The 14,880-nt window shown below is 42.7% G+C and overlaps 3 protein-coding genes across 5 annotated transcripts; all 3 read left to right on the top strand.

The window, feature by feature from the left end:
* Window positions 1–8: 8 nt before the first annotated feature.
* Window positions 9–3,588, top strand: tektl1 (tektin like 1). The gene is made up of 8 exons (XM_076976497.1): window positions 9–427; window positions 837–1,112; window positions 1,224–1,328; window positions 1,560–1,716; window positions 2,034–2,200; window positions 2,392–2,487; window positions 2,808–2,921; window positions 3,228–3,588. The coding sequence occupies exons 1-8, from the start codon at window positions 161–163 to the stop codon at window positions 3,411–3,413; spliced, it is 1,368 nt and encodes a 455-aa protein (XP_076832612.1). The 5' UTR covers window positions 9–160; the 3' UTR covers window positions 3,414–3,588.
* A 2,271-nt stretch (window positions 3,589–5,859) lies between these two features.
* On the top strand, window positions 5,860–10,999 carry inpp5ka (inositol polyphosphate-5-phosphatase Ka). Of its 2 annotated transcripts, XM_076976494.1 has the most exons (12): window positions 5,860–6,630; window positions 6,917–7,025; window positions 7,307–7,423; window positions 7,639–7,814; window positions 7,900–8,011; window positions 8,108–8,217; window positions 8,411–8,437; window positions 9,337–9,589; window positions 9,686–9,823; window positions 9,908–9,991; window positions 10,069–10,173; window positions 10,288–10,998. In XM_076976494.1, the coding sequence occupies exons 1-12, from the start codon at window positions 6,533–6,535 to the stop codon at window positions 10,354–10,356; spliced, it is 1,398 nt and encodes a 465-aa protein (XP_076832609.1). In that variant the 5' UTR covers window positions 5,860–6,532; the 3' UTR covers window positions 10,357–10,998. The 2 variants fall into 2 exon arrangements, with proteins under 2 accessions (XP_076832609.1, XP_076832610.1); XM_076976495.1 differs by lacking the exon at window positions 8,411–8,437 and having other exon boundaries at window positions 10,288–10,999.
* A 159-nt stretch (window positions 11,000–11,158) lies between these two features.
* On the top strand, window positions 11,159–14,232 carry tekt1 (tektin 1). Of its 2 annotated transcripts, none has more exons than XM_076976499.1 (8): window positions 11,159–11,321; window positions 11,767–11,960; window positions 12,076–12,241; window positions 12,338–12,466; window positions 12,743–12,889; window positions 13,095–13,326; window positions 13,643–13,839; window positions 13,972–14,232. In XM_076976499.1, the coding sequence occupies exons 2-8, from the start codon at window positions 11,771–11,773 to the stop codon at window positions 14,129–14,131; spliced, it is 1,221 nt and encodes a 406-aa protein (XP_076832614.1). In that variant the 5' UTR covers window positions 11,159–11,321; window positions 11,767–11,770; the 3' UTR covers window positions 14,132–14,232. The 2 variants fall into 2 exon arrangements, with proteins under 2 accessions (XP_076832614.1, XP_076832613.1); XM_076976498.1 differs by having other exon boundaries at window positions 13,077–13,326.
* The last annotated feature ends 648 nt before the right edge of the window (window positions 14,233–14,880 follow it).

Below are 14,880 nucleotides of genomic sequence, written 5' to 3'. Positions count from 1 at the left end.
CTACTGAATAGCTCGTTGCCATCTCGTATTCCTGGAGCCTGGAGCGCATTTCTGTTGCTTTGGAAACTAAAAACACTTTGGTACAGTAACTGTACTATGTAGGGTGGCGTGATTCTACTAAAGTTTTAATTAAATCGTGATTTAAAACATCTTGGTACTCATGAGAGAACTTGTTCAGTCGGCTCCATTTCCTTCAGTGGCCGTCGGGCCTCCACCTTGGCGAGATGGGACCCTGCGCTGTGTTCAGCGGGCCCAACACTTGGTGCGTCGGTCCCACACGGCAGCGCTCAGCTCCGCGGCTCGGTACCGAAGACCCTTTAAGTCCAGACTCCCAGATTTAGTGGCGCACGGCGGTAACGAGAACGTGGAAAAGGAGTTTGATGACCATGAGAAAAGTAATGTTCGACCAAAATCCGCGGTGACTTCGGTAAAGTATATAATTTTATTATATTAAATTAGTATTTATTCCTGTACATTTTAACAAATTGTTAGGTTAGTTTGATAATCGCCATCAGGGCTCTGTAGCTGGAGCCAGGAGAACAGATTCGGAACACGGGGGTGTCATGAAAGGGGTTTAAAGTTTCATAAGTTAAATGTAGAAGATATAAGATGTCTTAAGACAATGGCTAAGAATAATACAACATGTATGAGTAGTGTTCTCCTTATCAGGAGAGGATTGGATGTAAGAGTAGGCCTAATGTAAAAGTGCAAGATGAATAGAGAAAGGTGCAGACGCACAGATAAGGGTGCACAAAATGTCAGTGTTCAGATTGACTGTTCATATACAGTGGATAATAATAAATTCCCTTACACCAATATTATTTTTGTCATCAAAGTTGAGTTCTTTGGCTGTGAAAGGCCCTTTTCCTCCGCCGGCCCTGCGCGACCAAAGCGCGGTGGCATGTGTTGGCTTGGCCTGCGAATACATGCGCAACGTGCGGGAAGTGGAGGGGCATTTGCGAAGGCAAGCGGGCAGGGTGAGCCAGGAGGCCACCAAACTAGAACACCAGAGGGAACGGCTGGAGAAACTGCTTCGGAGCTTCAGGAAGGCTGTACTAGTTAACCAGCAGAGTGCAGATGGGAGGACTTTGAGACCCACCGCCAACGAGGCGGTGAGTGATGAACGCGCTTGCATCATTTATACTGCTCATTATTTGTATACTTGTATTCTTTGCTCCCATCAGACTGGTACAAATAAAGAAAAAAATGCAAATTATTCTTAGAGAAAAGACGGAGCAGATGTTTTGCTCAGCCACGAGAGAAAAACTTTAAAGGAGCTGAAATGGAACCTGGAAGCGATGTTGAGAAACACTTTAACTCAGCAGCAGGTAATAAGCCAAAGTAGATCACTATATGCAAATAAAAGTCCTTCAATTGGGCTGGAATTTTACTTTTAATATAATGTGCACTTTAACGCTTTACTGCAAATAAGTAACCAGGATTGGCAAGCAGACAATCAGACTGACTCTGTTAAATGTGTGTTCCTTATCGCACATGTCAAGGTGGGTGAGTTTAAAACGAGTGCCCCCAAGCAGGTGTTTGTGTGTGTTTTGTTCAAGGCCCTTGCTCTGAGCAGCAGGCAACTCTGTGCTTGTGCCTTTGAGAGGTCCAGGGCAATAGAGCTGCTACCTCAGCACGGATCGGCCTCCGCAACCATTCATCCCTCCCCCTCTCCTTTATCCATGCAACCAGACCCGTCTGGACCACTAACTGCAGGTACTCATGCTGAAATTAATGTGGCAGAATCTGTGTTTCTGTGAGAAGATAATGCACTAATGCACAATGAGCAGTGTGTGTTTGTTTGTCCTCGCACCCTCGTTCCAAACACATGCCTACATACCAAGATGTCTGCATTCATTTTGCAGCCATTATTTTTTATGTGCATCAATTTTTGTAATTGCAATCATATTGTAAATGTGGAATGTTTAGCTCATCATGTTTTTAAATGCTTACTGCAGCTTTATTGTCCTGTTGGTAAATACATGTTCTCAGTTTCTTCCCCTTCCACAACACACACGCTTCCAAATATGCAGAGTGTAAACAGGCACTGGAGTCATCATCAGACGTGTTGCATAAATCGGAGCAACTTCGGGAGAGTGTGAAGGAGCTCATGAGGGATGCGGTCATTAAGCAGACAACCCTACATCACTCAGTCAACGAGGGCATATTGAGGAAAATATCAGAATCAGTGAGTCTGCAGGTAAGATAAAGCATCTGTAAGACATCAGCAGAATCATGCTTACACTATGTCTTTATTTTAAAGAAAATAAAAACTCCCTGTCAGAAAGGAACACTGAATTTGATTTGATAAAAAATATTTACTGCATAGGTGGAAAAAAGTGAAATATTAAATGCATGTGATGCTTTCTTTTTCTTGCTCATTTTTATCAGAATCAACTAGCCCTGAGCTCTGCATCTGTGAGACAGGCCATCTTTCGTAAGCAGAGGCAGGTGCAATGTGCCAGCTACAGCCAGGGCAGAGTTCTGGTATGCACTGGTGTCCTTAACTCATGTCTGCTGTCTACACAGTAAACTCAAATTGGAGTTTTACTAATTCAGAATTTGAGTGTAGCATATTTATTGTTTCCAACATGAAGGTGGTGCATGAATATTTATGAAGCAAAAGGTATAGTGTATGGGATAAAAGCAAAGTAAAATGACAAGGAACCCAACAAAAATAATTTCTTATATGACTTGAATTTTACCAAGTTATATGAAATTCCCATGTAGCCCATGTTGTAATATTAACGACATGTTCCAATAAGGAGAAACACCATCCCTTCATGTCCAGTAATTTTCTGGTGCAGGGCCCAGTTTCCAAGGTTGACCTGTTCTGCAGAGAGAGGCTGGACAGGCCTGTTGTGCAGATGTACGGAAGACACCAAATTTCCCAGCTGCCAGAGTCCCGTCTCTTAACACAGGTAGTGGAGTCCACAGTAAAAACACTTACTACTGTAATACCCATCACGGGTAAATATGATAACCATGAACATTGATATTTAGCCTTTACCACCAGTTACAACCTATAGCAGATATTTGAAGTACATTTTGTTCATGATCAAAAATTGTACATAATTTCAAATTGAAGTGGTAATTGTAGCATGTTGTAGCATAAATATGTTATTTAGTTTATTTATGCATGAACATTCACATTCTCAAACATAAGCTTTGAAACGGGAGCTTTTATGTTTGAGTGTGCAGTGGTACATTTTGAGTCTGCCTTTCAGGGCAGCGCTATGCTGAAGCATCACCTGGAGTCTGCAGAGAAGACCATAGAAGACCTGCAGGCTTCACAAATGCACTTGGTGGACGACGCGCGTGCGAAGCGGTCCGCGATGGGCGTGGACTCCGCCGTGGTCCGGCTTCGCAGAAGAAACGTGCTCCCCGTGTGCGATCAAGGCGCAAACCCTTAATTAAAGAGAACACGCATGACTAAACTGTGTTGATTTTGTGTGGTTTTCTCAGACCATGTTAGTGATAGCTATCCTAATGTATTTTTTATATCTAGCATCATTTTTAATGAGCTGTCTTCTTGGTCATATAAAAATGCAAATTGTTTCTGAACGTATGAATAAATGATTTGCTAAAGACCCATGTCATCATTAGTATAGATAGATATTTGCTTAACTATCTTCATGCAGAATCGACATTTACGAGTTTAAATTTCCTATATCTCTATACTTTAGGCTACCAAAGATCCATAGATATGGCTGAATTTTTTTATATTCTCATTAAGCTACTGGTGTAACTGGTTTCTCTTGTTACCGTCCCTTAGATGTCCGAGTTAAGGTAAAATGACAAAAGTATATTTGTTAACTTGTTCCTGTTAATATGTATTCCTGTTATAACATCTATTAACAAAGTTTAGTGAACAGTGTAATACATGTCGTGCTTTGATCCTCTTTCACCTAGCACAGCATGCTCGTTGATTGCAAGAGAAAACATTACCAGTCTTGTCTTTATCCTTTTATTAAATGTATACAAAAATACAGAGCGCTCTGGAGAGAACACACACAAGCCTATCTACTCTACCCTATGGCTCTGTGCGCAGGTCTCTGCCCGACCCATTTTCCTCCTGTTCTATATATTGTGGCCTGGGTATAAGCCCCCCCGTTTCTTTTGGACTTTCCCTAACCTAGCCTGTTAGACAAAGGCTGATTGTCTAAGACATTCACAATCCGCTGAGCTCATCTTGTTTTTTCCCTAAATCTTACAATGACTTTTGCCAATTATGATTTTCACAGACTTAATAGTGGTTCCATACATAGGAGTTGCACGTAGATCACATACGTTAAACATACAGATGTTTCCTTACTAAGAGTGGGAGAGAGGCCTTCGCTTCCTGGTCCTGTCAAACTGATATACATTCGTATTCTTCTTCTTAAGCATCCTGTTCTTTTAGAAAACGACAGGCACTTGGAATATGGGACAGAGCATACAGGCCTTTTCTCAGACACACTTGATAATTAGCTATTTGATTAATACTATACTGTAAGCAAAACATAAAGTGATTAATATTAGAAGTTTAATTAATACTTTAAGACTGGTCAAATTATATATGGATTATGATAAGCTGCTTGATCAATACTGTAATGTAAACAATATATGAAGGGATTAAAATGCAAATCTCAACATACATTTAAAAAGAATCGAGCATTTTGAATGAAAAGTGATTTTAAAAAATCATACCAGTGTTGACTGGTTAACGAACTATACTGACAGCTTATTGAGGAAAAACATTTAAACTTGCTTTCAAGTTATGAAATCAAATGTGCTATTCAAGTTATTATCCAGTTGTGTAATGTGAACAGCACATCTATTTGACGACTCTGAAAGTCATACAGCGTTGCCATGGCGTAAAACTCTTACGGCTTGAGACTCTTATTTTGAAATTCATTGAGCAAGTTCAAAACTTCACTCTCGCGTCAGTGTTGTAAACAGATTGGAAGTGGGCTGCGATATTTTAGTTACTCCTAATTCCCTAATGCATTAAAAACCTTCTTGCTGCGCAGTAAGGCCGAGTCGAAGTGCGAGGTAGTTCGCTATGACCTGCTGGATTGATCATGTTTTCTTTCTAGCTTTAGTAATAATCTTGCTTGGCTGTTGTGGTGGAGGCGAGGCTGGTTAATTGCGATAACTATCTCTAGCTGGCTTGATGGCGGACTTGTTACATTTAGTTGGCAATAGCCAGAAGTAAATACATGTCTGCAAATATCTGCAATCATATGATGTGAAGTCTGGGCTGAAGTTTATTCAGCAAACCAGCCTTGCGCGGTAGTTGATGGGTGATTGTCGAGATCATGATACGACGCTCGCTGCTTCTTCTGTTTTTATTTGTGCGAGATAAAAACGTGCGCAAAAGGTTCTGTTTAGTACCGCTGGTACCGATTACGGCCCAGCGTAGCTGGCGTTAGGTTGGTTAATACCGTCTTGTATGTTTGACAGGAAGAGCATGAACGAGCAGGAGACCCTGTCGGGCCAAGACCCTGTCTGTCTGGACCAGAAGAGCAAGAATATGGACACTTTCAGGTTAAGTTATGAGCTTCGTCTCCTTCTGCTGTGCCCATCGTCTCTTTCTGCTTGGGTAATGTGCTCCAGTGTTTCTCGGTGCAGTTCATGATTAAGAGCTCGAGTTCAAGCTCTTTTTTATTTTGACACTTAAGTTTGTTTTTACACAGTATAATCTCACATTGTTGGTAAAGTGAAAAGTAGTGATGTAATATTAAAGTAGGGGATTAGACTTCAGTGATTAAGTTTCTCATTACAAACCAGACAGAATGAATGGATTCTGTTCATTGGGGAGGGGGACGACATGAAGGTAATTCAAGTTGGCTTAAGCATTGGGATGCTATAGATTGCATAACCTAGCATGCATTTCAGCACAAACGTGTGAATGTGCTCAGACATGGTGGCCAGGGTTGGGACCCAGTACGTGGGCAGACGTGTGGTTCCATGACAACATCTGGCTCTGCTAACCACTTAGTGGATGAGCTGGACCCTGACAATAACATCCTCGCCTGCCTCACCACAGGATTTTTCTTTTCACCTTGCTAGGAGACCCATGAACGAACAGTTCAGGTTTACTTTTAAATGCATGTTGGCAAAGTGAAGAAATTAGAAAAACCAAAACAAAACCTTGACTCCAGCATTTATTTCTTCTGTGGCAACAATAACGGTCTTTGTCTGAATGGCTGTGTCTTGAGGTCTGTATAGACGTAGAAAGCTGGCTTCTGGGGGAAAAACAAAGTCTGTGCCATAAGATGGATTGATCAGGGTGAGATCCTAATCTGCAGGGCATTTTGCTTTGTATGTCGTGACCTGATTAGCCGAGATGGTTTAGGAATTTCAGGGGAGCTGCTTCCAGTAAGACTGGAGCATGTGAGATGGGTAATTCAGGAGGTAAGAACCTGAAAGGCATTGTGGACAAGCTGCCTCACATTAAAGTTATTAAGTCTGTCCTTGGGATTATCGTGTTGGTGGAATTCTTTCCATAAATCCTCTTTATTTCTTTCATTCTTCCTCCAGGCTCTACATGGTCACGTGGAATGTTGCTACAGCCGAGCCTCCTGATGATGTCAGCTCACTGCTACAGCTCAGCTCCACCCACAAGCCGGATCTCTACGTCATTGGGTGGGTGAATCTGTCGCATTTGGACTCGGATCAAACCATCTGTGCAGAGCATTTGTACAATATCTTTTATCTTCATTTTGACAATAATGCTGAAATATATTGACTTTGCAACATAAACTTGCTTTTGATTAACAAATATTAGATAAGAAATATGCCCAGTCAAATGATGTCTCACATTCACATTTGCCCAGTCAAATGATGTCTCAGCTATGTTTATTGTATGTATGTGACACTGTAACTTGTGTATGAATATTCTTGACTGACCTGTTAATCTGGTTACCACCAGTCTACAAGAAGTGAGGGCAGCGCCCCTGAAGTTTGTGGCAGACCTGGCCTTTGAGGACTCTTGGACTCGCCTCTTCATGAACACGCTGGCTCCACTGGGCTACGTTAAAGTACATCTTCTTCTAGGCCTCTCTAGCGAATGTTCCTCTAGATAAACTATGTTTTGGTTGCCTTGGTAGCAATTTGACTTACTTCTTAGAAAGGTGATTGGTGGATATAGATGGCTTGATTCTCGCTACTGTACTGGCCACTACATGTGGATTTTGTGCTTGGAATATTTTGCTATGTTCATGTTCTGAATGTACTGGCAGCATTGTGGTTGAGTAGCAGCATTTTAAAACTAATTTGTAAAGAAAATAATAGGTCCATGTTGTCTCTCTTATTTGCTCAGGTGTCTTCCATACGAATGCAGGGTCTCCTCCTTCTGTTATTTTCTGAGCTGGACCACGTCCCCTTCATCAGAGACATTCGGGTCACATACACCCGCACTGGGATCTATGGCTATTGGGTAAGCCTGTATAAACGTGTGACCACATGTGTGATCTTACCAAGCCAGCAGACATATGTGTGTTCTGGGCCCCAATTATAGTAATAAAAAAAAAAAACACTGAAACCCGACGACCTTCTCTCGCTCTCATCAATAACTCTTGGGTCACTCCATGTTCTGGGACTGACTGGGTTTCTCTCTCTCTCTCTCTCTCTCTCTCTCTCTCTTCCACTCAGGGTAATAAAGGAGGTGTGACCATCAGTCTGTCCTTCTATGGCCATGCACTCTGTTTTCTCAACTGTCACCTAGCTGCCCACATGAAATATGCCTCCGAACGCGTGGATGAGTTTGAGTACATCCTGGATTCACAGTCCTTTGACGGCAGAAGCCCCAGTTCTATCCTAGACCATAAGTCAGTATAAGTTCGTTTCTGAAAAACGATGCTTGCTCTTTCTCTGTGTCTTGTTGATTCCACTTTGTCTCTTTTTAATAATTAGGGTGGTCTTTTGGTTTGGAGATTTAAATTTTCGCATTGAAGACCATGGAATGCACTTCGTTCGCAACTGTATTTCCAGCCAAAACTTCCACTTACTTTGGTCTAAGGACCAGGTAGGTACTGAAGTCCAGTTCTGGTGGTCTTTCTATGTGGATTTCTTACGTTTGTGGATTGTTTTAGTATGTTTGTTTTGCCTGTTGATTCTTCAGTTGACTATGATGAAGAAGACGGTGCGTGTACTGCAGCAGTTTGACGAAGGACTCCTCAATTTTCCACCCACCTATAAGTTTGACTTGAACTCTGATAACTATGATTCAAGGTAGGTGGCCTTACATGTCTGGTACCCAACGACTAAAACACACACATGCAGTATTCAGTCATAATATTTCTCAGAGCTGACCTTTCTGAGAAAAAAACACTCCCTTCAGTGAAAGTTGGCATTCCCTGTTATCTGCCATAGCTACATAACCTTTGATTTTACTCATATATTTTGTTCTCTCTCACCCTTCCAGGGTACAGAAGGCTTGGTTTGAGCTTAAGTAAGAATTAAATTCCCCCATATTCTCAACCAGATCCTCCCTTATGCTTTTTCCTATAGTCTCCATTTTCCTCTCACTGATAGAAACGATGCACTGTTCTTTCTGGCTACAGCCTTTTGTCTCAGTACTAGCACTCTTCACATAACACAGGCCAACACCATCTCACATGTAGCTCTCTTTCTGTAACACTACCATGCTAGCAGTCCAATGTATGAGAAATGCTTTATGCGTTTCCTAGCCAGTTGTAGGTAGTGTTAACTCCTTTCATTTCCATGTGAATGCTTCACAGAATTAACATCTGCTTTCTATGTTATTACATGGGTATTCTTCTATTGAAATGCTTCAGGCCCTCATAGTGTAGCAGCTGTAGATGGGTTAGAGGCTGAGTTTCATTTGACTCTTTAACTTCAGCACGCACAGACGCTGCCATACTGTCCATCTCACACATGTTACTTATTTTGGTCTCTATAGTAATTAAATAACCCTCCAGGCACTACATATGGTGGTGGTGTCATCGCCTGTTTAGCCATCTGTACGTGTGTGTGCTTTTGATATGGAAAGGCCTTGGTCCACAAAACTCATTGCTTTAGTTGCAACAGTAATGATGCACTGTGCTGCATGACTGCATAACTGCCTATGCTATCATAAAGCTAATAAGAGATAAGTTATATTGCTTGGAGGCTGAGAATCGAAACGATGGACAATAAGGTTTAGATTAGGACTGAGTTTCTCCAAAGCGTTGTAACATCTTAATCTTAAAATAGGACGATTTATGTAACACTGTGCCACTTCAGGGAAAGCAGATTAAAATTAATTATACATTCTGGAAGATCAACAAGTGGCATTTAATGTTTCTGTTCACGCTCCCCTCTCAAACTCTTGCTTGTGATTTGGGTCAGCGGCAAGAAACGGAAACCTGCGTGGTGCGATCGGATTCTGTGGCGGCTCAAGACCAAGGCGCTTCCGCCTAAGGATGTGTCCGAAGACAACAAGGTGGATGGTGTCGTCGATGATGCGGCCAGACAGCAGAAGATCATGTCGGAGGAAGTCGTGGACGAGTACCCTCTGAATCTGGCGCAGGACGTCTACACCAGCAACATGGAGTACGCCATCAGCGACCATAAACCCGTCATCGGCATCTTCAGCCTGGAGGTGATCCCCATAGTTCTCTCTTCTGTCACCACGTCCAGGTGTTCGTATGGTGATGTGCGTCACGTTGCTCCTCTGCTCCTGTGGTCTTGTCTCTAGCTGCGGAAGCTGTACGACTCCCCGCTGGTGCGCCTGTCTGCCGAGGGCGAGTGGAGCGCCGACCTGGATGCCATGGTGACTTACAGCCAGCTGCAGCCGTTTCCGTCCAGCACCTGGGATTGGATCGGCCTGTATAAGGTCCGGCACTCCCTGACCACGTATGATGGAAACATGCAAAACCTGTGACTTGTATTGAGAAATGATCGACGATCTCTTGCATAGGTGGGGTTCAAAAGCATTTACGACTACATCACCTACACCTGGGTGAAGGATAACCAAGTGTCTTTCAATGACGGACTCGTACAGGTAACGGGATACCTGCTAGTCTTCTGCTATGTTTACACTAAGAACTTTAGGACACCTGTGTTTTTTTCCCCTCACAGGTTTATGTGTGCAAGGAGGAAATTCCAGTTATAGGAGGAGAATGTGTCCTCTGCTATTACAGCAGTAACCTGCAATGCATTGTGGGCATTAGTGAACCTTTTACAGTAAGTAGGCATGTTCCACACTCAAACCTCACTTCCTATGGCAAGAATGCATTAGAATAGGATTTAAAGCACATACCGTTAACATGTACATACCTCATATGTCTGTTGTGACAGGTGCATGCGTCCAGAGCAGTGGTTGAAGAAGGCTTCTGGCCAAAGGATACAGACTGGAGCAGTCAGTAGGACCACCCACGCCTTCTTCATTTGACCAACAGTGCACTTTCAGACTTTAAAGAATTCTAGCAAGTGCAATTTTATCAGAATATTGTGTAGTGTTCAGGTTTCCTCTTTATTTTCTTTATATTCCATGATATTCATTTTATGCAATTTTAACCTTGAAATTCCAGTTTCCAGAGGCCGATAAGAAGAGTTGTTTTAAAAAATATAAATTTTCTATTCACTGAGTGTTACATTTCCGTGCTCTTGCCTTACAGTCACTGTAACATGAGAAACTTCTAAATGTGCATTTGAGTTTTTTAGCTCCATGATATCGATACTCCCCTCTCCTAGCTGCCAGTATTACTGTAATGATGGCATTTAGTTTTATGTAAATGTTACAGAATACAGAATTTATTGTGAAAAAGTACTGTAGAAAGGGGTCACTTTGCACTGATTATTTGACATGTAGTTTATGATTTAACAAGTATTTAACAAGTTATTAACCGAGATGCTGCCTGCATATTAGAGTATTTGTAAAGCAAGATGTGTATGTGTTATCACTTATGATTGTTTTGTTATGTATACTTATTTCTTAATATATGGAACACAGATATATTGATAGTTTACAGTATTTATGAGTTGTGGTACACAAATGTAAATTATAAGTCACATTTCCATGTACACACCAATATATATTTTATATAAAGAAGCAAAAGATTGAAATAAATTTGGATCGAATAAAATCGTTTTGCAGCCTTCTTTCCAATAGTATAATCGCGGTTTATTGTCTTTGTATGTGTACTGTCTTTGTATGTTAATGGACACGTTCCTCTTTAGCGGTTTTTTCCAGCGGACGTGTCGTTTTGCGTGTTGTAGCTATAGTAACCGTTTTGTTTACTATGGGATACCAGGGTTTGTAGGTTACGGGGACTTTTATTTCCAGACGGCAGCGGGCCGAACCTTTACAGAGATTAACGTGTTTCTGGCAGGTAGGATGCGTACGTTTGTGCCGATAACCTGTTCCTCCTGAACAATTACCAGAGGTTCATGTTTGGAGTTTATGTGGACCATCCAGTTAGCCTAACGTTAATGTTTTAATATTTTATATTACTATTAAAATACGTCTAAGGTTAACCAAACTCAGATGATGTAGTTGACATTAATATTCTTGCCGTATTAACCGCTTGCCAAGCTCGGCAGCAATAATCAGTCAAATGATGCCATCTAGCTTGTTAAGCAAACTCATCAAACTCATCTTTACTCATTAATGTGTATCTTTTTCTCTTAAGTTTCTTTTAAATTAATTATTTAAAACTTTTTTTTAGTTTAACACTATGTGCTTCATTAGCTAAACAACTGCAGTTACCGAACTTGGGGAAGTGGTGTGTAGTTTTATCTCAGATCTGAAACGGTCACCCCGACCTTGTGTCACAGCGCCATGTCTGGAGTGATGGAGCCGCCTCATAAATTTCTACCTTCTGAGTGGAAATGTGCAAACCAGGTGCGCCTAGGGGCCGCAGAGGCCGAGCGGGCACGCTCGGAGCGCCTTACTGCCCAGTGCAAAAGACTGATGGAGGAGAGCGAAAAGTCAGCCAGTCGCTTGCAGCAAGATGCCAACAAGAAGCTGGGTAACGGCGCCTTGAGTTATCAAAGCAGTCAGAACATTTTAATAGGTCTCCATCGCGTATTGAGATACTGCACAGTTGTGTTTATTCTCTTTGTTTCTGTGAACCGTTCCCTCAGAGCATAGAATTAAAGACATTAAGTTCTGGAAGCTGGAGCTAGACCAGAAGGTGCAGGAGATGGTGCAAGAGATCGATGTGCTCATCACTTACAAGAACCGGGTGGAGAGAGCCTTGGAAAGCCTCTCAGAACCCCTCAAAGCCACCCTGGAGTGCCTGAAAGAGAGGTGAGAGAGACTCTTGCATGTCATTGTGAAGCACCATCCTCCAGTCGTGATCTCGTGCCCAGTTTTGAATACGCAGTGTGTTGACTTTGCGCTCAGACAGGGACGAGTGGCCGTAGACTTGGTGAGTGACGAGGCAGAGAAGGAGCTACTGAAGGAGAAGGAGGTGATTGAGGGAGTCGTGGCCCTCCTGCAGCGAACTCTGGAGCAGATGATCGAGCAGATCAGGTGAGGGCTGGGGAATCTTTGCCTGTGTGGCCACAGGTGGGTCTAATTTCTTTCACCTCATCCAACCTCCATGTAACTGAGTACCATAACCACTGTTTACTGGTTCACACTATTGTATTTTGCCATTGTACAATGAGTTGTTTTCTGTTATAGGCAGTTATAATAGTAATTTCCATTTTAATGTCAGTTTTGTGTTCTTTGTTTTTTTTTTCGTTGCGTGAATATGCATTTTTCCCCAATCTCTTTCACTGTTTCCATCTGGTTTCTCCGTTTCAGGCTAAACCGCTCAGCCAAATACTACCTGGAGAAGGACCTGCAAGATAAATATAGGGCAGAACACATTGATGATTTCTGCTCTGTGCTCACCAGCACTTCAGTGAGAGTGGATGAGCAGATTGGGTCTGCGCAGTTCACCGCAGGAGGGTAAAGACAGACAGACAGAACTTGAATTTCCTAAGTGAGCCTGTGCTTCAGGCCCCGTTTTGCAGCACCGATACTTTAAGAGCAAACGTATGTTTCACTAATGTACATAATAGAAGCAACTTCAGCCCCCAGCAGATATTAAAGCGTGACCAAGTCTTTAGACTCTGTCGTGCGGCACTTCTGACAGAACGTCCGTTGACCCCAGTCCCAGAGTGACGGTGACGCCGCAGGAATGGGAGACCTTCACCGACATGAACATCGCCAAGGCGGAGAGGGAGAGGAGCAACTCGGTGTCCCTGCGGGCTCTGGTCGACAGCCTGTTGGAGCAGACGGCCGCGGACGTGCTGCAGCAGTGGAGGGCCACCGACGCAGCCCTGGACCGCCGTGTGCACGAGAGCCGCAGCGCCAAAGGCCGGATGGAAGACCAGCTCAACAAGGTGCCCTGCAAGACTCCAACATGTCTTTCTCAGCAAGTGGAGATTTAGGGTTTTCTGTTCAATCTTTTAAATTTTTATTGTAATCATTTACTGTTCCAATAATTATTGGCCTCCTTATCATTTCAGTTCTTGTCATCTATTTACTGCATACTGGTAACATTGAAAATGGTCACTACCATTATTTTCAGATATGTAAACGTAATTAGCACTATTTTCCGATGTAAAACGTGGGGCATGCTAACTTGCTGACTACACCTGAACCCTGTGTTAGCGAGCTGTCCTGAACCTGTCCTTTCCTTTCTTATGTCTTTTTTAGCTTCTGGCGGAGATCGCGAGCCAGGAGCAGAACCTGGCGGATCTTGGCGTGGCCATCGCGGGTAAGGAGGCTCCTCTGAACGTAGCCCGGGCACGGCTGCAGGCCCGCAGCCAGCGCCCTGGCATCGAGCTCTGCTGTGACCCAGTGCACACACGCCTGCTCTCTGAGGTGCAGCAGCTCACCGAGCACATCGCAAGGTGAGCAGGAAACACCCACAGGTTTGCCGTGGTGAAGCAGACATTTACATTATACATTAACAGTGTTCTAATTGTGTTCGTCGCTTCAGATCAACACCCTAACACGAACATGTTTTCCTGCACGTGTGGCAGGTTGAAAGAGGGCTTAGCCCAGGCGGAGATGGAGCTCAAAGCCCTGACCCGAAACCAGCTGCTCCTAGAGGAGGAGATCCAGGTCAAATCACACTCGCTCTACATAGATGAAGTGATCTGCTCCCAGCTCCGTCAGCCAATCACCATCCACAGATTTTGAACAGGACACACGGGATCAGGAGGCACAGGTGTCAATTGGCATTGCTTTGTCATAAAGTGTTTTGTAGCAAAAGCAAAACCAAAAATAAACAGCTAAGATTTTTAAACAGGAAAACATCCATTTGCTTGTATTGCTTGTGTTATTTTTCCTCTTATAATAATGCATCAGTGTGTAAGAGCAAATTATATGATGGGATGCAAATGTTGCCAGAGAGGCAAAATGCACTGTGGATTGATGGGTAAATATGATTACAGTTGTACTGTACATCACAATGCACTTTGATTCTTGGATATGGCGCTGCCCACACATCAGAGCATGGGGAAGGTCTTTACGACGTAGCTGATCTCTGAGTCTATGAGTTGACTGTAGCGATCACCAAGTTCCTCCAGCATCTCGTCCTCCTCACGGGTCTCGTATTTGTTCATGTACAGACGTACCTGCGGCATAGCGACGTATTTTCAAGTCTCTTCTCAAACAAATAAATATCATATAGCTGACTTTTTTTTCTTGCTGTATGTGCATGTTTTATAGAGACAAAATTCAAAGGCATTAATTAATAAACTCAGTTACAATAAACAGAAATTACCCTTTCAAATTAGTGTAAGATTAGGTTTAATGTTCACTAAATTGTGGCTTATCAAATATGCACATTGCTGCCTAAAATATAAATCATAAAATAACTTAATGAGGACACTTGTGTTGAGTATAGAAAAAACCCAAACACTAATTCAGTTTTTGTGCTGCCTGGT

Source organism: Brachyhypopomus gauderio, chromosome 16, assembly GCF_052324685.1.
Source record: "Brachyhypopomus gauderio isolate BG-103 chromosome 16, BGAUD_0.2, whole genome shotgun sequence".
Lineage (NCBI taxonomy): Eukaryota > Metazoa > Chordata > Actinopteri > Gymnotiformes > Hypopomidae > Brachyhypopomus > Brachyhypopomus gauderio.
This window is presented reverse-complemented; position numbering and strand designations above follow the sequence as displayed.

Coding starts and splice junctions, on each gene's coding strand:
- tekt1 (XM_076976498.1), top strand. CDS start 11,771: ATGTCTGGAGTGATGGAGCCGCCTCATAAATTTCTACCTTCTGAGTGG. Junction 11,961..12,075: donor AGATGCCAACAAGAAGCTGG/GTAACGGCGCCT, acceptor CCGTTCCCTCAG/AGCATAGAATTAAAGACATT. Junction 13,840..13,971: donor CTCACCGAGCACATCGCAAG/GTGAGCAGGAAA, acceptor CACGTGTGGCAG/GTTGAAAGAGGGCTTAGCCC.
- inpp5ka (XM_076976494.1), top strand. CDS start 6,533: ATGGTCACGTGGAATGTTGCTACAGCCGAGCCTCCTGATGATGTCAGC. Junction 8,218..8,410: donor TCTGATAACTATGATTCAAG/GTAGGTGGCCTT, acceptor TCACCCTTCCAG/GGTACAGAAGGCTTGGTTTG. Junction 10,174..10,287: donor GCATTAGTGAACCTTTTACA/GTAAGTAGGCAT, acceptor CTGTTGTGACAG/GTGCATGCGTCCAGAGCAGT.
- tektl1 (XM_076976497.1), top strand. CDS start 161: ATGAGAGAACTTGTTCAGTCGGCTCCATTTCCTTCAGTGGCCGTCGGG. Junction 1,717..2,033: donor GTCTGGACCACTAACTGCAG/GTACTCATGCTG, acceptor CCAAATATGCAG/AGTGTAAACAGGCACTGGAG. Junction 2,488..2,807: donor ACAGCCAGGGCAGAGTTCTG/GTATGCACTGGT, acceptor TTTCTGGTGCAG/GGCCCAGTTTCCAAGGTTGA.